The sequence below is a fragment of the Ixodes scapularis genome, unplaced genomic scaffold, assembly GCF_016920785.2.
Source record: "Ixodes scapularis isolate PalLabHiFi unplaced genomic scaffold, ASM1692078v2 PGA_scaffold1__304_contigs__length_218370807, whole genome shotgun sequence".
NCBI lineage: Eukaryota > Metazoa > Arthropoda > Arachnida > Ixodida > Ixodidae > Ixodes > Ixodes scapularis.
Window position 1 is genome coordinate 86399866 of NW_024609846.1, and position 27671 is coordinate 86427536.

General features: G+C 43.1%; 1 protein-coding gene across 1 annotated transcript; it reads right to left on the minus strand.

The window, feature by feature from the left end:
- Positions 1 to 27543, minus strand: LOC8023601 (cytochrome P450 2H2). The gene is made up of 9 exons (XM_042290262.1): positions 27532 to 27543; positions 27193 to 27410; positions 22975 to 23105; positions 16137 to 16243; positions 13674 to 13975; positions 9583 to 9698; positions 5090 to 5348; positions 1557 to 1747; positions 1 to 179 (listed from the first exon to the last, which is right to left on the minus strand). Exons 1-9 carry the CDS (start codon positions 27541 to 27543, stop codon positions 1 to 3), a joined length of 1515 nt encoding a protein of 504 aa, XP_042146196.1.
- Between the last annotated feature and the right edge of the window lie 128 nt (positions 27544 to 27671).

Below are 27671 nucleotides of genomic sequence, written 5' to 3' on the forward strand. Positions count from 1 at the left end.
TTATCGCGGGACAAAGCGCAATTTTTGAACACGGGGATCAGCCGTCGCTAGGTCTGGGGAACCGATGCTCTCCAGCTGGTCCTGGTATTCAGGAAAAATGTTGAACTTCTGAAGCAGTGTTGTGGTGTACAGGAACATCTGGGCATTGCCTAAAACCTGGCCCGGACAATTTCTTCTACCTAGAAAAAATAAGTAAAGTATAACCGGAGGAATAACAGCGTTTAAATGAACGTAAACAATCAACGAAATGCAATCACTCTGCTTAGTCATAAAAAATGCTGCATACTGGCTGCTGCGTGTTCCATTGTCAAGCCAGTAGACTAAATACAATAACCTGTTAGTTTTCTGGTGCATTTTCACAAGAACATAGAATGTAGGTGGGGATCTATTATAGACAAAGCCGCGGCGGTATGGAACTAAAAGCCATCGTCGTCTGAGCCTAGAATACAGCGTTCAAAACATCCATGACGTGAATCATTTTGGAGCCGTCATTAATAGTCTACTTTTCATATCAGGGTTGATGGCACTCAAACATCGAAATTTCAATTAGTAAGGAGTGTTTAGTACATTAACCGCTCTTGGACTTTTTTATACTGCAGCTAAATTTGTTTTTCACTAGGGATATTAATCTTTAAAATGTATCGAGATCGTAATGTCGAGTTTAATATTTATTTTAACATTTCTCTTTCAATAGAGAACTGTACACGATACGACGCAGGCGAGTTATACGAGTCACGTACGCACACGCGTTCTATTTATTTTTATATTGCACATTGTAAAACACTAACGGCTACGCATAGTTTTATAAAAAACGATAGTACGTACAGCGTGCATTTATTTTAAAAATAGCTTTTATTACAAAAAAATAATATTTGGAATTATCCTTGTGTATGAAGGCTCCTTTTGTTATAGGAAAGAAAGCAATTCAGCAAATGGCCTGACAAAATTATGTAAAACGTTATTTTTCAGCAACCGCTTTTTGGCAGAACGAGCGCATTTGAAAGATGCCATCTTCTAAAAGAAATGCTCGCCCTAAAACTAACAGATTAGGTGAAGCATGCTTTTTGGTTTTATTAAGAGGAGAATAATTTCTTTAATGGAAATATAAAGACGATCACCCATGGCTGACTCTTTTTGAATTTTGATTTGTTCGTGAATAAAGAACTTGATAGTCATGTAGAATTGTAAAATTCTAGGCGTTTGCAATGTAACATATAGTCGCTTTGACGTGAATAAATATTTCATAGGAAATGTTGGAACATCAATGTTAACAGCCTATTTTGTCATCGTATCACAAATGTCTAGAACGTGAATAGACTTTTCGATTTTTTTTTTGTATCTGAAATTACGGCATATTAATAAGAGGAAATCCTAAAATACCATTTAAGAAATCAGTCAGGACATACCGCCTTTACAGCTTGGTTAAATTCCTTTGTAATTTGTCAAAATGTATTTTTCGTGTAGAGACTGTTTTGAAAACATTTCTAGGATAAGTAGCATGACTTAGCTTGCTCATCACAAATTTTTCAAAAATAACATCTCCAAAATCCACTTACCGACTCCGAACGGTATGAAGTAATCCTCGTTCTTTTCGAGCAATTTGCCGTCACTCGTCATGAATCTTGTGGGATCAAATTCGTCGGGATTGTCCCAGTAAGCCGGATTTCTGTGCACCGCCCTCAAATTTAACAAAACGATAGTTCCCTTAGGAATGAAGTATTCGCCGATAAAGGTGTCTTTTAAAGTTCTGAAAAGTAGATAGAAAAGCATGTTCAATCATAAAAAAAAAAGAATTCGAAGCGATGACGTTACAAATTCAACTTTTGAAGAATATTAGTAGTTATCTAAAGAACAACAACTGTTTATTCAAAGATTGACAGTTCTGATTATACCATCATATCATATGCTCAATCACATTGTGCGAGGAACGGTGCGTTGTTTGTATCATCGCTGTTGGAACAACTTGATAAAGCACGGGACGTCACGGTAGAATCAACATCACATCACGTGAAACAGTGTCATGTGAAATCGTGACTATGTCACATGACCCGACCTGACACGATGTGATGAAGTGACACCACTGGTGGTGTCACTTGAAGTAAAAGACGTCAAGGGACGTTGTTACATAGTGCAAAGTAACGTTACTCCGTGACGTCCCTAACGGCACGGTCTGAAATGACGTCATGTCACGTGGCAGTATGTTACGTGACACCGTGATGCCATATTGCCTGACGTCAAGCGACGTGGTCACATGATGAATGCAGATGTATTTTGTAAGCCTTGGCGTAAAATGAGCTGTCATTGGCATAGCTTAGCTGCTGAGCCCATGACTTTCGCAGCCCACTTTGAAAAAAAAAATGATGAAATTCGTTGACTTCGGCAAGAATGAAAAGGCGCTTTTTCCAGCATTTGACAATTACGTCCAGTGCAAGTGAGGTTTACATTTTGTTTTATTTTTACGGGGTAGTCGTCGTCATGAATGGCATAACGTCTGTATTGTTGAGAGCATAGTTTTGCTTTCATCAGAGCATTGGAAGGTGGCGAACTTTCTCGAGATTAAAATATTTTCTTTCTTTCGTCTTTCATACTGTATCCGCGAGCAGCGTGGGCAATAGTAAGTGAGTAAAAAAAAAGTGAAAGCCGCTTACAACTCCCTGTAACGCCGAATTGGAGCGCAGCTCTTGAGGAGGAGGAGAGAACGGTACTGAAGGGAGGGTAGACCCCTCCCCCTCCTTCTCCTCCTCCTCCCCTCATTTTTTAATATGCTCCGGGGGGTCACCTGACCTCGGGGGGAGGAGGCCACGTGACATCGGGGGGGAAGGGAGGTCTCGCGTGACTTCGGGGGGGGGGAGGGGTGGGGGTCACGTGACCATGGGGAGGGGGGTCACGTTACCTTGAGGTGACCTTGGAAGGGGTCACGCGACCTCGGGGGTCACGTGACCTTGGGGGTCACGTGACCTCAGGGGGTCACGTGAACTTGGGAGGGGTCACGTGTCCTGGGGGTCACGTGGGGGTCACCTTGGGGGTCACGTGACCTTGAGGTGACCTTAGAGGGGCGTGACCTGGGGGTCACGTGACCCCCAGGTCACGTGACCTTGGGGTGACCTGGGGGTCACGTGACCTTGGCATGACCTTGGGGTGACCTTGGTTACGCCGACGGCGACGCCGACGCCGCTCAAGCCGGAAACGGGCGCCTAAGAGCTGCGCTCTAAAAAAGGTCTGCGGGGAGGTAAACTGAGGGAGAGAAGAAAAGGAAAGCTTGCTGTGACGTCAGAGTGCTTAGTTCTGATTTGAAGCATTACTGGGCAGACGCAAAGGCTAGCTGCCATTGTCTCTATAACTGCTGTCTCCCTCCAATCAGAGCGAACAAGAACTTTGTCTGATTCTTTCCAACGGCCTTGTGTTGGGACTCTAGACGCCGGCGTTCGACGTTCGAACGCCAGACCCTATAAGAGGAGCAGACGATCGTTATTGTTTGCTCTGATTGGAGGGAGACAGTAAGTATGAAGACAACGCCAGACAGCGTTAGCATCCACTCACTAATCCTTCCAATCACTCTGACGTCAGCGAATGCTCTCATCTCATCTTTCAGTTTCTCTCTGCATACGTCAACACTGGGACCATCGCAGCTACGCCATCAATCTAAAAATAAACTTAGGGAAAGGTATAGTTTTCGTTTTTCCTATTACATCCCGACAAAGAGTTTTCTGGGTTACCGTCGTGAAGTGCGAGCATACTTGGGTCAGACTAGTACTCATATGATTGCGTAAAGTGAGACACAATTAAATCCAATAGCGTTGCATGGCCCCTACGTCGGAGCATCCGAATGTCGTGCAATTTTTGTTAGTTTTAGAGCGCCACAAAAAATCTCCTTCTTGGATCTACGATACGAATTTCAGGCTGTGCTGCGCATTTGAAAGCATCGCAACAGTATATGCCCACTTAAAGAGCAAGAAAGTCGCAACCAATTAAAATGGCTGACCATTGTCATAATCCCCCTATAGAAGCAAGGTTCTCATGGCACTTAGGGCAACAGCGTCAGATCTTGACGCCTTCGAATATTCTCTGATACGGCATTTAGAACCTTTTACTTCCTTATGGACTTTCCCAGTATCTTTGAAAACCAACAAGGTTTCTCTGTAAGCTTCGGTCGCGTAAAATTTAGAATATGAAGTGCAACGTTGCGGTTCACATGAGGTCGAGACAATGCGACTACGCTTGCTAGCACATAGCATGGGCAAAACAAAATGCTAATAAAGTAGCTAGTTTTACAGTATAGGGTATTTAAAACACCATAACCTAAAAAGTGTCAAAGCGCTTTGTTTCAAAAGCGCAGCGTCGAGACATTGTTATGTCACCGTGTCACGTGAGGTCATGCCACATGACGTCACAGTTGCTCGCTAAAGTTAGTCTATAAAATTTCTGCTAAACTTAGGGGAATGTATCCGCTAAGTTTAGTGTCTCATGTCGTCATGGTGCCGCCTAACGTCCGTGTCAAGTGCTGTCATGGCGTCACGTGATGCTATAGTCTCAGATGGATACCGTCCGCCAAATTCAGCGGGACGTAAGTCCACTAAGCTTAAAATTAAGGGTCCTAACGTTCTGCTAAGTTCACACGCGACAATGTAAAGGACTGTCCAAACAGAAAACCCTTCTGCTGTGCACACGCACACACACAAACAAGAAACAAAACAAAAAAGAAACCACATTAAAAAAAAAAGAAAAACGTGAATGTTTTGGCCCGTTCGTGCGTTTTTATCAACCACGCTTTCCTCGTCGTCTCCACGCTGTCGTCTATTCCCTTCCCCGTTTTCTGGAGGTTGGGGAATGATCTCAACATGAGAGGCATTGACAACATTCAGTGGAGTGCGTGAGTGGCTACTTCCTGCCGTACGTCGTGAGCACGTTTCAAGACTTTGTCCAAGGACGCTAGCAAATGGCGACTTTCCCCCTAACTTTGGAGGAGTGGGTAGCGTCTCGGCTGCTACCGAAATTCACTTCCTGGAGCACGGCAAGGACCGTAATTAGTTTTATGAGTTTCACAGCCCTTCCAAGAAGGAAGCTTGGCAATAAAGGGGCGTATACCTACCCTCTGGAGCCCCCGATGGGTCCTATCGTCTTCCATCGCAGTCCCTCTTTCAAGCTGGCCATGGTGAAGGGCATCTTCTTGCGGTCCTCCCATGTAGGCTGCCTGTGAGGTCCGACGACATCATCAATTTCCCTCTGGATTCTGTTCTGCACCGAGTTCGGATTCTGGGCACAAATGTGAAGAAACCAGAAGATCCGAGTCGAAGAAGGGCCGGTTCCGGTCAGAAGGAATTCCGCGGCATTTCCCAGGAGGTTATTTTCTGTAGAAAGATGTATACCGCAATGGCTTAAATATTTCGAAGCGCTGACTAGACTTGGAACAAGCTACAAGATGGACGTGTTAACGTCTGTCTACTCAAAAGTTCAAGTTTTTTTGAGTGACCAGTGAACGGAAATAGGAAGATACTTTAAAACTCTTTATTTTCGCAGCCCCTATTCTTCGCAACTCGGTCACAGAGGACATAATCACGGCCATTAAATTTCTCGAATTCGATACGCCTGCATTGAAACTCTTCAGGTCCGAAATTTTTGCATGCCCTTAAATGTCGCGAATTTGTCAGTTCGCAATATTCGCGAAACTTAAGGGCTCGCGAACATTAAGGGTTTTGCAGTACCTTAAAAGTCAGGCTGTTCTGCTGACCCCTCATGCCTGACGCCTCCTTAGGTTTATTTTCACTGCCGACGGGGTACGTCTTCGTTATCGTCTTGTTGAGCCCGAGGGAGATCACCCTAAATGTGTCTTGACAGACACACTTGGTTTTATTGGATTTAAATAGAGGCACCACGCGATTCTTAGAACGATATGTTACAACAGACTCTGCACTCTAGAAACCCTTTCGGCTACGGCGGAAACTTTATTGGCGGCGCAGCAATAATAACATCATTCAAAAGCGCCATACCACGCGTATTTTAAGCTGCCAATTACTATAACAACGACTGGTAATTTCAAGGACTACAGGGTGAGACTAGATCTGGGTGACTTGGGGTGCGCTGTTATATTTATGCGACAGCTTTTTCAAGTTTAGATACTTCACGATGGACCCCTCCTGCAATTCACCGATCTCACCACGCGTTCGGCGCGTGCGTGATGCAGCCATAGCTTTAGTTCACTGAGGGAAGGCGACAGTGCGCGAAACAGCTCGTGCCGTCGCGTGCACTGCACGACACAGAGCTTGAGGTTGTTGTGCACGCACAGAAGATCAAAAGAACCCTCAATGCATTGCGGCAGAGGGGCGTGTCCAAAATGGCTTATGAGATCGATATTTTGGTTTGGTCACTTTGATCACTCTACCATTGTCTGTGTAGGAGGCAGTTGTAACATCCTGATGACGGCTCTTTAGAGGTTGGCGGAAAACGAATTGGAAGGACAAAACTGGGGCGGATAACTCGAAACTTGTGCATTTGAGATATTAACACAAATTGGGTACAAGTGCTGCGTCAGCGTTTATTTCGTACTCGTTTGCAATCAGTTAATGGGGCCACGCACTACGTATAATCATGTTGACCTTTACAACTGACCTAGCCCTTTAACTAGTAAATCCCTCCGTACCTTTGAGTTAGGGAGGGTGTTACCAACTGGCGCTGGTGATTCTTCATAAAGTATGAAAGGAGAGGTTGGCAAGGGGAAAAAATTGTTATTCTCCGTTCACCCGCAAGTTTAGACTAGATGCGCCTACTTTAGCGCTTGCTCGCTGGCTTCCGCACTGCTTTGGTTACGCGTGCTTGCGCGTTCACATTTGTGTTAGCAAGGGCAGAAAGCTCACAGTGAAGGCAGATTTTATAGTCTTAGTTTGTTGAGAACGGAGCATATAGTCTCGGCAGACAGTTCATTAGTTTTCTTTTCTGCTGTTGAGTTGTTTAGTTGTTGAGTTGAGCGAAATAATAGGGTATCCCAAGCAGACCTTCCCTCCTTAAAGGGATACTGAACCGAAATTTGGATTTCGCAAAGTAAGGCTGCAGACGTGTTGAACCGGACGCTACGAACTCTAAAACATCACTCGTACATCAATATCTCAAACGGATGGCCGTACTTTTGAAAAAAAGGGCGCGATCAAGCGAGTCCTTTGACGTAACTGTCCTCCGGGAGAATTTGAGAGTGAGGAGAAGCGGCCTCGCTTCTCTCCTGCTCGCTTCGGTTCACCAGCTTGACGGGACGTAGTGAGGAGTAGAGAGAATTGGGGGGGGGGGGGGGGGTGGAATTGTTTTGTGACGTGCCTTGTCACGTCGGCCTCGTCGGCCGGGTTTAGTCGCGCACTTCTTTTCCAAAAGGTACGCGATCCGTTAGATATATCGCCGTATGAGTGATATTTTTTGGTTTTGCAGCTTCCCGCCTTATCCGCCCGGCCTTGTTTAGTGAGCTCGAAATTTCGGTTCAGTATCCCTTTAATGCTTGAAAAATCGACGCAAGCACATGGGAAGCTCAAACTTTCCCCGAATGTGCACCGAGCAGGTCAGCCTTTACTGCGCGAATACTGAAGGGGTAGTTATCCTCCAGTAAACAATCGAAGCAAAAAACCTCGCGAAAGTTGACGTCGCGTTCGCAGACGACCAAGTTACCGACGCTATCAGAGCTCTGGACGCTATTAACTTGTGGCGCCGTCTTCCGATAGACGCAGCGAGCAGACGACGTACTCTGTTCTGTCCTCATTGCTCGCGCCTATCAGGAGATGGCGCCACAAGTTAATTCAGAGCGCAGGTTCGCCTGCTTCTCTTACAGGGGCTCTGGTGCCGGCAGAACGCCGATCTCTGATTGGCTTCGATTGCAAGGATAGTGGGTCGACGTCAAGACAAACTGTTTCGAGGTCTACGCACTATCCTTCAATCAGAGTCAATTAGAGCTCGGCGTTCGGACATCACCACAACTCCTGCAAAAGGAGCTGACAAATTTGCGCTCCGCATAGCGTCGGTAACTCGGTCACGCGCCTAGCGTGGACTTTGTAAAGTTTTTGCTTTAATATTTAACAGGAGAACATCGGATTCAAGTTTGGTATTGAACTCGAATTGTTCAATACACCCAAGGGTGGTCATACTTCGCTCCCGTATCGATCACTTCAGGTCTTAAACTCATTCGAGTGCGGGGGCCAGGTAGCCTGCCCTCGATATGTCGAGGGCCAACTTAGGGCTATGGGAAAAGGTGCATATGTTATGGAACAAAAGGAAAAACACATCGATGGTGCAAAGGAGCCTAGTGTCTCAGGGACACCACGTAATATTTCTTAAAGAAGAGATGGATCCTCTCAGCTTTCTTAAATTCGTCGTTTTGCCAGTGGCATCATTAGCTTTGAATTGTTCACATCACTACTTCGGGCTCATGTCTGATGTGGTAACCAATGCCACGATCCAACCAATGCGCTAAATTTTTTCAATAAAACAAAAGAGAAAACATGCTGTCGTGGCAATGTCGTTCAATTCACTTGGGAATTAATAAAGCTCAACATGCCTAAAAAAAAAGTGTTTTCATGCAACCATTTTTGCTTTTCTGATCATTGGAATATACACAGTCGCAAAAAAAAAAAACATTTATTTTTTGGGGGTATTTAAAAAAAAATCATCAATAAAAAAAAGTTGTGTAAAATAAGTGAACACGTACCTTATCTGAGCAGAGTTACGTTTCGAGTGGGTAGTAATACACGATATGAGGATCATTATTTATGGCCTCAAGAAGTGCTAATCCTTCATACTATCAGAATTATATTTAGACGCGAGAGCCAATCAAAGCTCGAAGTTCTGACGTTACCACAAGCCCTGCAAAATAAGCAGACAAACCTGAGCTCCACATAGTCACTGACAGCCAAGGAAAAGCAGAGCGTGGCCTATACGGAAAGCAAGTCGCCTGTTCCTTGCGCCGAAATTGCGGTGACGTGAAAACGACGCCGAGATTTGATTGGTTTTGATTGAAAGGATAGTGGGTAGACCTCAATACTGGAAGTCTTGAGGCCCACCCACTATTTGTTTTCAATCAGCCAATAAGAGCCCGGTGTTCTGACATCATCGCAACCTTTGCGCAAGAAGTAGACGAACTTCCGCTCCGCATTACTTTCAGGCTTTTCGCCTCATGATTGATTTTTTGACCTCCTTGTAAGCTAATGCCGCAATATGATTGGCTGACGAGCGCCAATAGGATGCATCGCAGATTCGCTACGCCCGGCGTCTGTATAAAGCTCTTTACACCATAAAATAGGTCAGTGAATCTGCTTTCCTGCAGAACACGAGATAAGAAATCAAGGTGTAGTTATAAAGATCCCAGCGAATGGCGACGCTCACAATACGATTTGATTTGCACAATCCGATGTTGAAAGGAAAACGTCGTGCACATTGTTCCTGGGCGCGCCGTATTTTTTTGTCTAATCGTATTTTGAGCTTCGTCATTTGCTTGGGTCTTTTCTACTGTTCGTGGTGATGGGTTTTCTCGTGTTCTACAGGAAAGCGAACTCGCCGATATTTTTTTTTTCTTAGAAAGTATGCCAACTGTAAGGAAGGTTTGTGGCAACCTACCATTGAAATGAGAAGCTGACTTGTAATCACTTTCCTTTATCTTCTTTAGGTAGCCATCGATGAAGTCCCGATTGAAGTCTGGATTCAGCGTGTTTTTGTGTTCCGTGATTTGTTCTCTAAAAATAAAACAAAAATGGGAAAGCACAGGTTGTCGTATCTTCGGAGAATAAATAGTAACTCGGCTAGCCGCCTAAAAATAAGTTTACGGTTATCGACAACTTCAATGCAATCGCTTGATATAAATTAATGAGCCTGGTGCCTTGAAACATGCTCGCGTCAGACAGCAGGGTGCTGTTACGAAGATTCAGGATATGTTCAATTAACTGATTTGAATTAGTATACGACTTCATTTCCGAGAGCACCCCTCTCCAAGGAAGTCTAAAGACACTTTAAATTTTTTTTTACAAGTTGCATGGCTTATGAAATTGCTGGAAGATAATGGTGCCAAAGTACTAAACTGACCAATCAACACCGTGGCCTCCGCGAGTGTGGAGCTTTCTCCGGCAGGTCCAGAGAACACACACCATAGTTCGTTTCAGCTTCCGTCTGAGTGCCGCCGATGTTATGAGCGGAAAGGCCAATCAAACGTCATGGCGTGCTCTCTGCAGTTGATAGGACCAGCCGGTATTCGCCGTCTCTCTGTGCGCGCTCTTCCGCCGGCTAGTCCTATCAAGCGCAGAGAGCACGCCATGACGCTGCGCTTCTTGCGCTTTTTGATTGGCCCTTCGGCTCATGACATCGGCCGCGCTCGGACCGAAGCTGAAACGAAGTATAGATAAGAAGGCCGTAGTGCAGAATTATCAAAGTCACCAAAGGAAACGAACGTGATTGGGCACGATATTTGCTTTAGTGTTCGGCTGAGACTCGTCTCGGTTCAGTGAGGACAAGAGTCCGAGCCGAACACTGAGGCAGCACTCGGTCCAATCACGTTCGCGTCTATAGGGTGATGTTAGAACTTCAGCACTATGACGTGCCTATCTCGGTGATGTTGTTCCAAACGCTCGGCTTCCTAGTAAAGTAAGTTTACCACAGAGTGTGTTCAGTATTCTGCCAGATGATGCTCACCAGGTGCTTGCCAGTTCTGCCAGATGGCGCCCTCAGGGCCGCGAGCTGAGGGCTTGTGCACTGATGGCACCATCTTTCTCTGAACTTCTCCCGGAACGCGTTTCTAACTATTTTCGAACTAGCACAACCTGCGGTTAAACTAGTAAATGCAATTTTGGTAACATACTAATATTATATTTATTAAAAGTATGGTGTATTTAGAGGGGGTAAAAAAAAGAGTTAAAAATTTCGAGTGCCATTTGTTTGTTTAATAAGTGGTTGAAGTAAATCGATAGAGAAAAAAGCATACAAGGAAGTGCGTTCTCCTTCAGTGAGGTTCAATCTTGTGGAGGGAGCCCAGGATTTTAATTCTGTTATTGAGATGAGGACGACCGGAATATTTACTGCCGCTTCATGCGAAGGTGCGAGCGATAATCACTAGCTCAATGGCTCCAAATGGAGTCACGGGAACTTTTTTAAAATTGGTTTAACACATGAATAGACAGATCTGAACTAGCAACCCAAGTTACAACCAAATTAACATTTTTTTTGCTAAGTTGTTGAATTTTTGTTTTTGGCCCGAGAAGCTCAGAAGCATCTACTGTTAGTACTGAAAGCATGAAGTGAAATGTTGCAATACGGGACCCGGCAGTGAAGCCTTTTCCCAGGTGGTACAAGGAGTGTGACGGTGTTAAATGAAAGCTGAAAAAAACTCGTGTCAGCAGCACGAGAAAGAAAGAAAACAAAAACACTCGCAAAATACCCTTCTCTTAAACCTCCTGCTCGTTTCGCAAGTCAATCAATGTGTGACGTCTCCCAATACCACCTATGACACAAGGCCTGTGCATGACACTCATTGTTCTTGAATCGCGCCGACCCGCCCCAGGCGGCAGGCACACACGACGAAGTTCGACGAGCATCGCCGACGCTCTTGGCGTCGCCGCGTGCTCAAGTGTCGCGTTTGTTGTGAAGCGCTAAAATACGCGTCGGCGGCGCCGCTGACGCGAACTACTAGGTGGCGCTGCGTGGATCCACTAGCGATGACGTTTGGGGGCGAAAGGCGCACGCCTTGTTGTCTCGGTTCCATTTGTTCACCCCAATAGGAAGCCCGGCAAAATCTTTATGGTGGTTTCTGCGTATCTCTTTTTTACCGTTTTCTCAATAGCTACCTTGAATTTAGGGAACAAATATCATGCCGGGAACAGTAAAGATATCTTGGGAATTCCTAAACCGTCTTTACTTTGACGTAGCTAAAACAAACTCCGCTAATAAAAACAAAAATTTTTGGGCGCCATTGTTGGGCGTCAAAAGCCAAGAGCCATTATTCTCAATTCGGCGGTGATACAAAAATTCGGTAAATTAACAAAGTAAAATAATTGAGAATGCGTTGTGCGCGGACCGAGCCAGCAACCTGCTGTTATGGTAGTTTCTGCTCTATTTCGAGCTGTTTTCTTCAATTTGTGTGTCTACCGATGAATAAAGCGGCCGGAAGAAGTTCTGGGCAAGGGCAACTTGAGGGCGTCTGTCGATACGTCATATGTTGTGCGGCATTATCCAAAGAATCACTGTCTGTAGCTAGGCCAAACTTGAGCTATTTTAAAATAGAATTACCTTGTTGAGAAAATATTAATGCGATAACTGCCACCAGGCAAGGTTACCGAATATTTCTGTGCCTTCTTTGGCAAAGAACCATGTTAAAGGGGCCATCAATCGATATGAGGTTGTCCAGTTTATGACTATGCAGAAGCGAACTTGTCCTAGACTGCCCCAAGCAGACTCGCGCAGACCACCACTGATCCAAAAGCTTAGTTTTTTGTCGCGGTGAAATTGCGAGAATGAATGTGGACTCTTCGGCTGTGTTCCAAAGCTTACCCAAATGAATCCGAGTTACTCCGGCGGATCGTATCACGTGACAGCACAGATTGAAAAACGCTGGGCGCAGGTACGTTTTAGAACGCCAAGGGTACAAAACCCTTACCCTGCAGTGCGATCGAGTAAATTTTGGAACACGGCCTTCCTCTCAATCTTCCCTTCAGGAAGCTGGATGACGTAATTTTGGGATAAAAACCACGCGCCAGTCGAGTGCGGCACATGGATTGGGCAAGAGAACTACGGGAGCACTCGACTTCGGCTCGTAACAATCAATGCCTCGGCGCATACTCGGATTGTGGCTGGTGTCCAACCACAGCGGTGTTGAGAATATCCGAACAATGCCTGGAGCTCAGCACGCGTTTTCTATTTTGCCTACCCCAGGGCGTGAGTATGATTATCGTTGGCGGTATGCGGAGAGGAAGTTGTCTGCTTCTTGTGCACTTGTTGCGTTGACGTCATAACGACGCCGAGCTCTCATTGGCTGTAATTGCAGGATAGTGGGTAAACCTCCAAGCAGGTTGATTTGTGATCGACCCAGTATCCTTCAATCAGAGCCAATCAAAACTCGGTGTTCTGAATTCCCTGAAACGCCCGGCAAAAGAAGAAGACGTAGTGGCGTTTCGCACAGAATAGGAACAAGGCCACATGACCGCTTGTTTAGGCTCCGTGTAGAGGGAATGAGCGATGCTCATATTTCTCGAATATTTTAAGCAACTGCCCCTGCCTAAGAAAACAAAAAAGTATTCTTAGTTTTTAACGTTAGGTACTGATTCTAAGTAATAGTTAGCAAAACTAGAAAAATGATCTCATAGCTCATTTACAGCCATTTTTGTTCCACAACAAATTTGCCTTTGCCTTTATAATTTGTTTAATAAGTATAGCTTGCATACAATTAGAAAAGATAATTCTTTCTATACTCTTGCTATGTCTCAATGTGTTCATTTGTATAATCAGTTTTAGACTTAGCTAGAATTGTTGTTAACAGTTAGTAACTCTTTACAGGTACAAATTGGTTCCAGCGGAACCTTTTTTTTTTCCTACGAGCATTTTTTGAAAGATGCACCAAACGTTAAAATAATTCGAGATGTATCGTGAAACCGGAGTAGGTGTGTAGAAGTTGCAGTTTTGAGCGTCTATTTTTTATTTTTATTTTCTGAGGAGACTTAGGCGCTTACTTGACAAAATCTTGCATCATCAACCGAGATTTCTGATTGACTTGTGCTTTCGTTTGAAGACTGGTCGCGACTCTACTGAGCCAGTTTGGCTTCTTGTCTACCATCAAGCCAGATTCAGAACCATCCAGGACGCTTCTAACAAGCTTTACTAAGTAGTCGTGCTCGGCGTCCCCTATCTTGAATCTGGATCCAAACATAACAGCAGCGATGATGTTGGACACGCTGGCTGTGATGTAATCCTTGATGTTGATCAGGCACCCCGTTGTGTTAGATATTCGGCTGACCAGCTCCTGCAACTCTTCCTGAGTAATAAAGAAAACCGCAACGGAAATGAACAAACATTTTTTTACATCTCTGGTAAAACCTAACAAACGCGATATTTCACGCGAGTGCGGCTATCAAGCAGCACGCAGCCGCTCTTTGTCTAGATAGAAGCCACAAAACAAAACGTATGTTGAACTTGAAAACTTGGGGAGTCTCATTTGTTTTTCATGCAGTAATATAATTTATTGAAAATGAAAAAAAAATGAAAGGCGTTAACAATCCCCTGTAATGCCGAATTAGAGCGCAGCTCTTGAGGAGGAGGAGGAGGCGAAGGTATGGAGAAGAGAGTATGCCTCTCCTCCTCCTCTTTATCCTCTCCTCGCCCTCCTCTTCTCTCTCCCCCTCATCCATCCTCCTCCTCTAATTCTCCACCCCTCTTCCTTCCCTTCTTCCGTCCCCTCCCTCTTTTTTCGTGACGACACTCGTTACCCTCGTGACGTCACGTGTAACGTTATTATGGGAAGCGTTCCATAATGCGACGCTTTTACGCCGACGGCGACGGCGACGCCAGTGAAGTTTGAAAAGGCCGCCTAAAAGCTGCGCTCAAGAAGAAACAAAAATCACACTGCACCTGCAGTATTTTTTGTCTGAAGAGTGAATCACTGTGGCCATTTTGTCCATACAAAGGTAACGCTGTCAAGATATATAATTTCAAATAATATTTTTCGTATTTTTAACAAGGAAATCAGTACTTATTCGCAGCTTAAAAGCTCCAAGACAGGCTTCGTGAAAAGAATAATACAAATAAATGATCTTAGAGGCAAGTTTTGTTGGGACGCCACTCAATATGAAAGATACATTTTTTTCTGGGTCACGAAATGTAAGATTCCTTGAAAACGCTTTCGGTGATGCTTTTAATAAACAGTGTGCAAGTTTGTCCGCTGCTTGAGCAACTTGTGCGTTTGTTTACCTCCCAAACGCTCCCATGCTCTTTTGTTTACCCCCGACCTTAACTTAGGACGTCGCTCGCTTGGCCGTCTCGTCATCGCGCCTTTCATGCGCGTTATCTATGTTGCCGTTTGATAGGCACGCTCTTCCTTGCGTGCTGATGCGCTAAAGACGCGTTTTGCGACACTTGCACGCAGCATACAGCCAATTCACCGAAGAGTCTCGGAAGTAAATCGAACTATGCTACATGATATGATCCGCCGGGGGGTATTGCGATGGTCCTACATATTTTATAAAATTTTCTACGAATGAGATGAGCTGACATAGGAGTTGGTCTTGTCGTCATTACTTGGGGCAACGTTACATCCTACGCAATGCACCGCCGATCTACGTTATAACTGGCTGCCCGTCAACGGTCATATAATTGTTTGGAGGGAATTATTTCTAAGGTAACGGTGCTACATTGATCAGCTTTTTTCTTTAGTGTCCTTGTTTTCACACATAAATACGCAACATCAAGCACGGCAAGTCAGATTCACTAAGATTTGTCAAAATATAAATAAATTCTATCATTGCTCCTTAGTTAACAGCAAACGTGCTTTCTTAAGCCGAATTCAGAAACTATGCTAAACAGTGATGTCTCGTGTATATGCACCCCGTCAACAGGGATACTCCGCTATATAGACAGAACTTTTGGGAACAAACAGAAAAAATGCGTGCATTTATGGATCGTTACTATGGACAACTCACATTACGGACGAATTTTTGGGGGAACGTAGGTGTCTATATTGACGAGTGATCCCTGTATTAATCCTCAAAGGTCAGATCAACCGCCTATTTTTTTGTGGAATGAGAATTGTAAGGTGTGTGCTACTTTATATATAAATGTGACTGGGATTGTTCAATCTAATGGGAGAAACAAGTTTGAAATGAGCAAGTTTGTAAAAAAAATGTCACCATCAACGAAGATTTTTTTTTTAAATTTTACACATATACTATAACATTTAGGAGACATCTCCAGCACAGTGGATTTGAACAATTAACAAAATGTGTGATTGCCTTGATTTGGGCACGTTGCCGAGATCGCTATAAGTACACTTGATCTCTGAACTGGAATGTATACTGTGCAACATGTAATGACTTAAATTCGGGATCATTACATCAAAAAGTGTTCCTCATCATACTTAAGATAGTGATATTGTGCGCGCTCTTACCATTCTAGCAAAGAACGGAGTCTTACCGATCGCTTACCATGATATGATCTTCCATTGAAGGCTCCCCAAAGCCCAGGTCTCCAAATACACGCAAGATGAAGGTTCTGTTCTGCGTCCACGCTTCTCCGTTAAGATTAGAAATGCCTGGAACAACTAAAGATTCGCTAATATATAAATAATCGCATTGAATCAAAGTTATTCGTGTGCAAAATCTAGTGAAATTCTTGGTTGGGTTTTTAGTGAAACCATGTTGCAAAATGCTTCTTTACCTAGTACGTATTAAACGCTTCGCAGTCTGCGAGCGGTTTAGAATGGTTGATGGAAAATCATTATTATTACAGTGTAAACGCTGTAGCGCTCAAACGCTTGAATGTCGAAGAATAAGCCTAATAGTAAATGTACGCATCTAATGAAAAATATTTTTCACATAATGTAGCAATCAACAGCACAAAATAAATAAAATTTAATGGCACTGCTTTTTCTCATATAGGGCTAGTGTCGAAAAATATAAGAAATCTGAGCACCAATCCGTATTTTCAGTTAACGCTCTAACAACCAGATGGAACATTCAATATCATAGCCTACTGATCCTTATTTTGAACAAACCAATAAAAACACATTGATTAAGCAAGATGCTTAAAATATTATTTCGACGTATTTTTTGTTACATTTATGGTATTATCGAAACACACGAGTTTGCATTAAAAAAAAACTACTACAATAATAAAAACTGATTAAAAATAAATATACACATATTTAGTTTGTAGCATTTCATTGGTAGGGCTATTGGTTGCAGACAATTTGCTGAAAAGATTCAACGCTGAGTCCACAAAAGGTATGTTTTATGTTATTTATGAATTTTTATTTATTTATGAATATAAAAGGTACCTTTTATATTCATAAATAGCTACAGAATGCCAACTGAAAATGTCAAGATGAAATCAACAAAACGTCGACGGACGATCCCATAGCACTGTCCAATAGATAGTTAACTAACGTATCTCCAGTGAAGTAACAGAAAGTCTTCAGCTTTCTTATTGACGCTGGAAGAGCAATTTAATCAAATATCTTCAGACGAAGTTGCGGAACGTCCGCAGACTGCGCTATCGCACTCAGCACAGTCAAAGTCAGAAGGATCGTATTCAATAAGAATTAAAGTCAACACATTGAAATAAAACATACATAATTTATCGTCCCAACCCCGGAAAGGAGTAAAGTAAGATATACATCATAAGTTGTGAAAGTGAAGATAAAAAATATTTGTGAAAAATATTACATTATCCCGTTACTTTTACGATGCGTAATTTATGACTGATCTTTTATTCCTGCGGCTTCCTGGAAGTTCCGAAATATATTTTGGGGTTGCTTTCTTGAGCCATTTTCAGCAATAGAAACAGTTTCATCCACGTCTTCTGGGACTATACTTGGGTACGGATTTTTTTTTTTTGGCATTTCCGAGGAGAGAAGGAAAGTGCACGCACAGCTTTAATCAGACCCTAAAACGGGAGGGCACGCGCGCCCGTACCTTTGACTACATTGCCAAAAAACGTCCCCGAATACAGTAGTGTTTTTTTAATGCTGAACCGAGATACTTGCCGCTGCTTAAATCCCTAGAGCTCGTCAAGATGCTGGGGATATTCAGTTACACCACATTTGTTGCAGGTGTCTGTATTGTTTTTTTTTTAGCAATGCAGCAGTTGATTTGTATACACTTTGAGACGCTGTTTGCACAAACACGACTTCGGCCGTTTATTTATAAATTTACTTGGTCCTGGCAGAAACAAAATTTGCAATTTAAGATATATATATTTACTTGAGTACTTTCCACCATTATAGTTGTTATGATGACAGCCCTTCAATGCTGAGAGAGAAACAAAAAACTGGCGATATTATGTTCATGGTTAAATAAATAGCGCTTAAAACGAAGGACAAGATGATGGAGTACAAACACGGGGTGCTGACTTTCAACTGATTTATTTTGAAGTAACAGAAATCGACCTGAAACGTAAGCCATAAAATGCGGCAAGCCATCTGTTCCCGACAGATGTCAAACCTGTCAAAAATGTCAACTCTATCAAACAATGCAATTTTCCGGTTATGAACCGAAATGCCAAGCGGGTCGCCAAGATTTTACGCCCTGAGGCTTGGAGGCAGGACAGACTTCTACAGGACTTACTGAAGGTATAGTGCTACGCCGTCCGTAAGGAAGAAAAAGCGGCAATTCGGTCATGGCAAGGATGTCTGGAAAGGGCGACCTTTAGAACCGATTTTTTAAAGCAACGGGCAAGGGTGTCTCCTGGAAGTACTGGGAAGAGAAAAGTGGAGGGCCGCAGTGGCGTTGGGGGCGGGAAGAGGGGGGTGCATTTTTGCAGACAGATGTAGTGAAAGTTCTGAAAAAAGGTCCAAGTTTGCCGTTGAAGTGATTGTGCAATCACAGAAACATCTTTTCTCTGGTTGTAAATGGGGCTGCCAGAGCAGAAGAAGCCGACAAGGAACTATGTATTTTTTTGGAGGGCGTTTGACACTCCTGGGATATGATGGGCAGTCGCAAAGCAATGCCTAATATAAGTAGGGTTGAATCGTGTTGCGTAGAATGAGGGTCTTAAGCTACTGCTTGCTGATAGAGAAGGAGGGTTTGCTCCTGTGCCCTAAGGAGGTTTTTTGGGTAAGGCTGGTGAGTGCATTTGCAAAATCTATAAAAAGATTGAAAATGTGACATTCACTAAAGTAAAACAACTTGGCATTGTAGTTGTGTTCGGATAAGGGTCTTCAGAAACTTATGATGGCGATCCAAAAGAAAAGGTTTCAAACTTAATGTTACTTTTACTGTGAAGTCGCACAAAAAATCCATTCCCTATCGGGCCATAATCACCCAAAAATTATCTTGGCGCTTCCTTTTGGCGTCATTCCTAAATAAGAACCTTCGTACCTCCATCTGGAAGACCCTTTCCGGGTTAACAGTGCGGTGAGTCTTGTTGAGTTATTAAATTACGTGAACCTAGACACGTGAGACGCGGTGTCTTTTAACTCCGAAAATTTGTTTAATTCTGTACCTCAACAGCAATTGATTTTGGCGGTAACAGGGTGCATTGAGGCATACGGGACAATTTTATTTCAAAATGCCTGGGGTGTGAGCGAAGACAATGTTTTGATGTGTTGTGTTTTTATTTCAAGTCTACGTGCGTGGCCTATGACGGTACTCAGTTTTTGCTGAAGCAAGGAGCTGCGACAGAATTATTGAAGGCGATGTTGTAAGTGATGGGATCAGGGTGCTTAGATACGTTGATGTTTACCTGGTGTTGTTTTGCAAAAAAAAAATATTCTTTTCAAAGTAGAGGAGTTCCTCTTATTAAGAACACATTAGGAGCGTTAAAATTGAATGCCATGGTGAGATAAGCTTATCGAGAGAAGACCTAGTAGATTTATTCTGAGAGTTTTTAGACATTAAACATCACTTTCGGGAGGCATATGTGTGCTGGGGCTACAAACCTAGAAGCGAGAAGAGCGTACTTCCTTTTGGTTTCAGTCACCCAAAACTGGTCAAGAGGGGGATCGCGGCGGTGTGCCTACGGGCATTGGCTGAGCCATGCCCTTGCCGATTGTTGACTAGTTTCGTTAATGAGGCAACAAGGGTCACATATGGAGGTTATCCGGATGGCTTACTGGCAAGAGTGGCGGGAAGCTTGTCAAAATGTCTTCGAGACTCTTGCACGGGTTGCCCTAGGAAAGACTAAAGGGAAAACCCTGGTAAGGCCATTTGCACATTAGGTTTCGCACAGCCTCAAAAAGTAGCGCAACGTCATGATGTGCCAGGGTTTTTCTCGGCGCCTTCGAAGTTGGAACGTCTATGCGTTAAAGCTGACAGGAGGAGAGCTAGCAGATTGTTATGTGGAAAAACCACAGGATAATGAACGTGCGTTGTGTCGTCGGTGTAGTTTACATCATTAAATTAAACTGTCCTGCGCAAAAGTTTATACAAACCGAACTGGCGGATGTGTTAATGAGAGGTTAGGAGAGCATGCTCTATCGATCAAATCATTGTCATCGGGCAGAACTGTGACAGGTCTGATTGTAGCACGTTATTAGATAAAATAACAACTATAGGACGTCCCAGTCATCAGATGACTGTATAAAATTCGCAGTTTTTTTTTAAATTTCGAAGAACAAATACAGATGTGTCAGTTCGGCGTCAATTGCACTGTTCAACAAAGAGTTGGCATTGTTTAGCAGGTTTGACACATGTCGCGGAACGGGGACTAGATGCATGTTATGTTTCGGATTTAACGAAGATTTGTATTTCTTTATAATAAATCAGTTGAGTGTCAGCGTTTCACCTCTATCTTCCCCTCCTTTATTTTTGGCGCTGTTTATTTCTTTGTTAACATGTAGCACCATCTCGCCCAACTTTTCCCCGTATGACATGTTCGCGCTAAGAGTGCCGCGGAATGTAGGTGCACTCCTTGTACATAGGTTGAAAAAAAAGTATAGTCTACTCTTCACATCAATCCCTGTATTAAGTGAGTTCAACATGCAGCGGCTATTGTTCAAGCGCTGAGCGATTTCAGCTTCGCTACTACGATGAGTATAGACACTCGCAAAACCGCCTTCAGCGCGCTGCCATCTTTGTCTTCTGGGCTGTGGAACGCCTTCTGAGCATGTACTGTTCCTCTGCAGTGCGAAATATCAAACGCTGCGCATGCCCCCACAGCTCAGTTACTCGGCATTTTCGGCCCATGTGATAAGTGATGGAAAGGTCTATAGACTCTTTTCAAAAGCTTATGGCAGCTGTAGAATCCCTACACAATAGAGAACTAAACCCGAAACGTAACTTCACATCGGAAGCGTTTGGTTGGATTAAAAGGCAAAAAGACACACGCAGAAAAATGCGATGAGCACAGTGATGTTTCGCTTTCGATGTCGTTTGATTGGTTCGTTGGATCGTACCGTTTCCCGCGCTCTGATGTTAGCTATCTTATGGAATGGCTTGCACGTTCTACAGTGCCAATTGTTTGGCCATTGTGGAGTGCTTCCGAAATTTTAATAATGAAAATGTGACTTTCAAAAGGAATCTATTGCACTGCCGCAGTGGGCAGATTTTCATCGAGTTGTAATTCTGTCACAGCGTTGGAGCGATCGCAACATGTCACGTGACTGGAGGAGGCAGAACCGAATATAATCTTTCTTTAGCTATATTTACCGCTTTTTACTGTGTGTAAAAGACAAACTCAAACACCCCGGAACTTTCACTTGGATAAGTAAAAAATTAGGGGTGAGCAAATAATGGTTCGGGTGCGTCTTCATAGCTTTGGCAGTGCATGCGAAAGAGACGACATCCTAGATTTATCTCCTATAGAGATGAATCTAGGAATGCCACTGTGCAATCTAATTCAAACCGCTATTCGCACATATCTAGTAAAAATAATTCAAAAAATCTATATCTAATCGTTTACGTTGGGTTTTGTAACCAACTTTGGAGATTACGTCAACCGAAATCACTAAGATGCACTTTCTGTCATGTTGACATGAATGCGATTTCTGCCCTGTGGCAGGAAGTGATGTCGCGGGAATCGTTTTCACAGTTCACATATCATACCGCATGTAGGCGTGGCCCGGAGAGGAAGGGGCAGGGGGCTAAAGAAATATAGTATTTTGTTCATTAGTACATAATATCTTCCAGTCAAGAATGCGCCAGAGCTTTCGCCTACAACACGCGCTTGTTGTGCGTGTTCAGAAGACCCCGAAGTGTTTCGGAGTGTAGAAGGCGCAAGAGTATCAATATAAGTATAGATTATGGCGAAATTTAGCCCGTCCTACGTAGTTTCTTTATTTGACCTTCAGCTTATGTGGAGGAGACTATCTCATCATATAACATTTTCTGGAGAAGCGCGCTCTCCGTTGATGAACGAAACAAAAACAAACACGACCGGATCCAGACTGCCAGCAACGGCAACAGCGCAGGTTTGAAAACGAAGTTCATGGACAATTTCCCCTTTATCAAACCTTACGTATATTTTTGTGAACACATTGTATACACCTTTGTTGTATGCTTCTTCCTAATGAATTTATTAGAAGAAGGTGTTGCCGACACCTGGGAGAAAAAAAGAAGACGCGGCTATGGACAATGTCGAAATGACGCCTAAGAAATTCAGGCCTCTGTGACCAACCCGTCCTAAGATAATCTCGACTCTGGAGGGAACATCCGCTTCCGCAATGTAAAGTAGAAAATAAAGGTAATGCTTTCTTGAAAAGTAAAAAAAAAGAAGTCAAGTTAAAGCGAAAATTGCGGATATCATAGACAAGGCCGAGATTAAAGCCTCAAATGCAATCTTGCAGTGTGTACGAACGGTCAATACAGTATCAAGACAACAGCTCACTGATAATTACCAGGACGACAATAAAATGAAAAAAAAAAACAGATAATACGTTGAAATCATACAAAAAGATTACGAAAAAAAAGAGCAAATGTATAACTCAAGAGTCATAAAGGATAGAGTTCAAGCCGATTCTAGAAAACACTGTTACAGCTCAAAGGTGGTATAACATTGTTCCGATTACGATTTCTATTTGCTTATGACAGATTTTACACCGGCAGAGGAACGTGTTAAATAGATTACTACTATTTTGCCGATCTGTTTTGAAATGAAGAAACGGTCAGCATTCTGCTAAAAATCCGGTGTCGCGAGTTCTTAATATGAAATGCTGAGAAAATATTATGAATTCTCTCATAGACCTGAGGGTTCGATAACATTAGAGACTGTTTAGTTTAGGCGTTTGAGGCTTCAAATACGTAATATACGTAATAATGGTAAGTATCAGGGAACATTTTGTGACCGAGACTACTGATATGAATTGGCTAGAACTTAACCTGCACTTACGTTTGGTACTGGGTCTGAGTTCCTCAAGAATCGCATTCGAAGGGCGGACCACGCCACTCTTTGAAGAGTAGAACTTTTTGATGTGGTCCACGTCGCTCAGAATGACTACGTTAGCCGTTCCAATTTTTACTCTGCAAAATAAATCGTTTAAATGTTAAAACTTAGAAAAAAGACGGCAATTTGTTATGCAAAATAAAGGTTCACTGTGAATGTTTAAAGCTCCATTTCGACTTTGAAAATCTGTTGATGCTCAGCCAACGTCTAGAACACAGCAAATTTTTAAACTGTGGCAGTCTGGATGTTACTTTTTGAAATATTGATACTACGCTTGTAAGCGCGTATTAAACCTAATTGATATTATTTACTTAATTCTTGACCATTATAAAGCAAGGTGTTCATAATACACTGCGGTTCAGGTTCATGGTGAACCAAGGTCTCACCTTCAACTTTCTTAGATATCATATAGTATTCTGACAACCATTTTTCCATATAGTATACTCTCTGCACGATTACCTTAAATTATGTGCTCAGCGTGAACCTGAGTAACCTCCATAAAACATGACTCAAGAGTACACAGTATAACAAAGCCGTTACGTGATTTCCAACATGGTGCTCCTAGGACTCTGTTATTTCCTTTTAATCCAATTCAGTTTACCCCTTGACCAGATTGCTTGGCCTGCGGAAGGAATTCCAGCTGCCTCGATGACTTCGAGATTGTTGAATCACCGTCGGCGTTAACTGTCACACGTCATGCGTCTTACGCGGGCTTTGGCATTCCTAAATCTAAAACGTTTTTTTTTCTTGATTGTTACTGACAATCACCATTGAATGTCAAATTTGAAAGCTTCGTGGAAGCCCTGAAAGAGCGGAGGGAACATATAAGTCGAATATAAAGTGTTGCGAGAGTCGATAACTTTCTTTGTCGAATTTACGTTTCTTGTCTGTTAGGATTCCACCGATCACAATGTGTCCCATAACTTGCCTTCTCAGCGAAGCACAAGTCGCATCACATCTTAGTTTAAAAATCTCTTTACCCTAATTACTATATTATCTTTTTATTAGAGTTATTGTCATTTAATTTCAATTTATTTGAAGCCAATAAAAGCGATTCATTTTTTTATAAAGCCAATTGTGAAAATTTCGATTGATTCAGTGCGGCCCTCCTGCCCTGACCATTGGCCTGGGAACGCTTTTCAGTGGGGAAGGGGGAGAAAAATGCTGCCATCATTTCTTTAAACCTATTATCAGCATATTAATTCATTTTTTAATGGTTTGAGTAGGTCGTATTTGGTTTGCTTAGCTTGCATTCGCATACTAAAAAAACATTCTTTGAAACCTTGAAGGGCTGTGAATACACTTCCTTTGCTCATTGGAGCTGGTTCAAACACATTTGTTAATTCTTTGGTGCAAGACTACTACATCCTATTGCAATTTAGTTTTTTCTGAATTTTGCTTGGTGGCTTGGAAATGAATTTGTGATGACAACCGACTGTGCTTTACGCCCAGTCCGAAAAATATAGCTCCACACAACCCTCGAAAGGAAAGCCGACGGTTTGATCGATACCAGCTCGGTTTCCTCTACAAGGGTGACTGAAAGCACACGGAGCAGCGGGAGCTCCTAGTCTCGTCGTCTTCTAATAATATGACAGAGCGCGTGAGTGTGACAGGACGAGGGGCACCGAAAAGAAAATAACAACGAAGCAGTTAAAGAAAATCCTTTCACAAAAGCTGGTCATTTTGTGCTTTTTCGACAACGAGCGCTCCGAATGCGCAACATTTTGAAATGAGCAAAACGACAATCACGCCTTTTATATTGTGAATATTAAATAATACAATTCAATACAATATCTATATTTTAAATTCCAATTCACAATGAGCCATGATTGTGATGAAACGCAATAATATGGATTCTGTTCCACCCCAAGTCGTTGAATCTGAATATTACCGCAAATACGTAATGAGAGATCATATTGTACTTAAAGCAACCGCTACAACTAGGAAGAAAAAGAGACTGGAGTGGCACATTAGAGAAACAGTATCGGACCCCTGATGACAACCACGAGAAGCGCGACAGGAGACTAGCGCTTCAAGGATTCCAACTACCAAGTCACCAGCTGGGCATTTCCAGTTCATGCGTGGAGTAATAAAATAAAATACTTAATAGAGGCTAGTTTCGCAAGCTAACTTATTCAAAGTACCCAATTCCCCCCCCCCCCGCCCCCTCAAACAAGAACAAAATAAGGGCAATTGCTTATGTTCCAGTGGAGCTTTGCTGCCGAATAATTAGATATCAATCATGATGTTTAAGGCCGGACGCTGGAAGGAAACATGAAGATATATTAGAAGAGACAAAAGAAAGATAACAGACAAGCGTCTAAAACACACCTAGCAAAATTTAGTTCAAGGAACGCTTTTGTATCCTTTTGCCAAGGTCATCCACAAGTTCTGTCCCCTTTCTTCTGCCTCTTCTAGTATATCCCCAAGTTTCCTTCCCAGTCTCAGGTATTAAACATCATGATTTCTACGCACCAGCTCGCCTGCACTTTGACGATTCTTTCAGTACTTAAATATACGATAGCTTTGCTTGTCTTCTACGGAGGCTATATTTCTTTGTGCAATTGCGAAGGACTTTTCTGCGGTTGACTGACGATTAAATATCTGCTCTATCCCAAGCCAGACGTCGTTTCTGCTCCCACGCCGTCTCTTTGATTCTTTTTCGCTTCTGGTTTGCTATCAGCCTCTTTAATCCGCTCACCGATTTTGTGGGGCATTGTTAAGACTGCGGCACATCTCACCTAGCGCCTAGTCCTACAACTTGCTCTTGGATACGCTCAGGAGAAAAGGACGTACGTGTCCTTTAAGGTTTAGCGCATACGTATGCGTTTCGAGGGGCGTCCGCAATATTTCATGGTGTGACTCAAAGAAATGATACATCGTCCAGCAATAAATATATGATTTATATTATTCGTATAAATTATGGATACCTTGTTTGAGGCGCTGCTCATATAAATTGACCTGCAATATATATTCATATGAAATAAATATTCCGACGCCTTTGTTTAGATTCCAATAAATGTGGAACAGAATTTTTGTAATTTAACAAAATGTAGAACCATATTGAGTGAAAATCTTTGGGAAAAATTTACGGTCAGCATACAGCTACGTACACTTTTACAACATTTTTTAATTAGTTTAGCGCAATAAATATTGTTATTGACAATATAGCGGAAGCATCTTACGGGACAGGACAATTTTAAACGCATTCGTATAATTTGAACAGCAACTTGCTTTGTTCACAAGCGAGCTTTTTTCCACTTTGTTTACATGGTTCTATAGTGTATTTTTTTTTTTTTTGTATATGCTCTGCCGAACCTTTGACTTTGCCTCCGCGTGTCCGGTGCCCAGGCCCCCATTCCCCGCCGATGGGGGCACTCGTTGACTCCTCAATCGTCTCCAATGTTGAAATTTACATTATCCGCCGATTTCGGACCTTTTTAACCCCGCCACCTAAACAGCGCCGAGGATGGCTTGCCACGCTTGCCTACTGGTGAACTTCCGTTGAGGTTCGCGTTGCAGAACAAAGCCGGGATTTCTTGCCGGACAGGTGCCGTAGCGCACGCCCGTGGCCTTATATGGACATGAGAGTCTCGGTAGGAGCGAGAGAGGGCGGCAGACAAAGGGATCGGGCTGGCTATTTAAGGATATAGCAGGCGGGGGTCTAGGGGTCTTCACTCGCGGTCTTTACCGAAGGTCTTCACTAGGATTCTTCGTTTGAGAGCCTTGATTTGACGGTATGCAGGAAGAAGTCATTGAGAGATTCTCCTTATGGGGCCTTTATCGAGAGGTTTTATAGGAGGTCTTGAATAGAGAGAGTCTCGACCCATAGATAGTCTTCAGTAGATTGTCTCGATTCATGGAGGGAGCCGTTCAGCTGCAGCCGCCACTGGAGGGGAACGGGGTTCGGGGCGTCGGAATGTGAGTTGCTAAGCCGTTCGATTGCATTTGCTGTGTTGAGTGACTTCCTTGGAAACGACTGGACTGTGGCCATGAGAATCGGGTGTAGTAAAAGGTGGAACGATTCCACAAAGTAGACCAATGATTTTTTGAAAATTGTTTTTCGTTTCTTTTATTAGTGTAGACCTTTTTTGAGCTCCTCTCTCTTGGCGTTGCGTACTTTGGAAAATAAAGGAATCATTATTATTACACAAACTATTTTACCTGAATATGGGACCGTAACGCTTCGTCCACTCCACAGATCTTCGGAACAACGATGCGGTGCTGCTGATGCCCAAGCTTCCGACCAAAGGAAGTTCCCAGGGTCCAGGAGGTTGTTTCTTTGTTTGGGGTCGAACTACTCTCCGTAGACTTATTAGACCCAGCCAGCATACCAAAGCGGCGGCAACGATGCTGAACGCCCATTGTGAAAGTTCCGAGCTCTGCAATTTTAGTAGAAAATAGGTATTAATAAATTACCAACCACGTATGTTAAGGCGCACCAGAAATCACGACCAACATTCACGCTTTTAAAATAATAAATTGAGCCTTAGTGTGTTTTACCCACTCTGTCATGTTTGTGTGATTTAGGATATATATTCCAAGCTTTGTCAGATTTTCCGCACATAAAGATTCGCGGCGATGTACCGTTTACTCTCATAGACCTCAGTTCTTCCCCCGAATTATACGCATCTGTTTTCTGC

Excerpts from the sequence above, each read along its gene's own strand:
- LOC8023601 (XM_042290262.1), bottom strand. Across the intron at positions 23,106-27,192 it reads CGTTACGGTCCCATATTCAG|AGTAAAAATTGGAACGGCTA; the intron begins GTAAAATAGTTT and ends TTTATTTTGCAG. Across the intron at positions 9,699-13,673 it reads ATGATGCAAGATTTTGTCAA|AGAACAAATCACGGAACACA; the intron begins GTAAGCGCCTAA and ends TTTTATTTTTAG.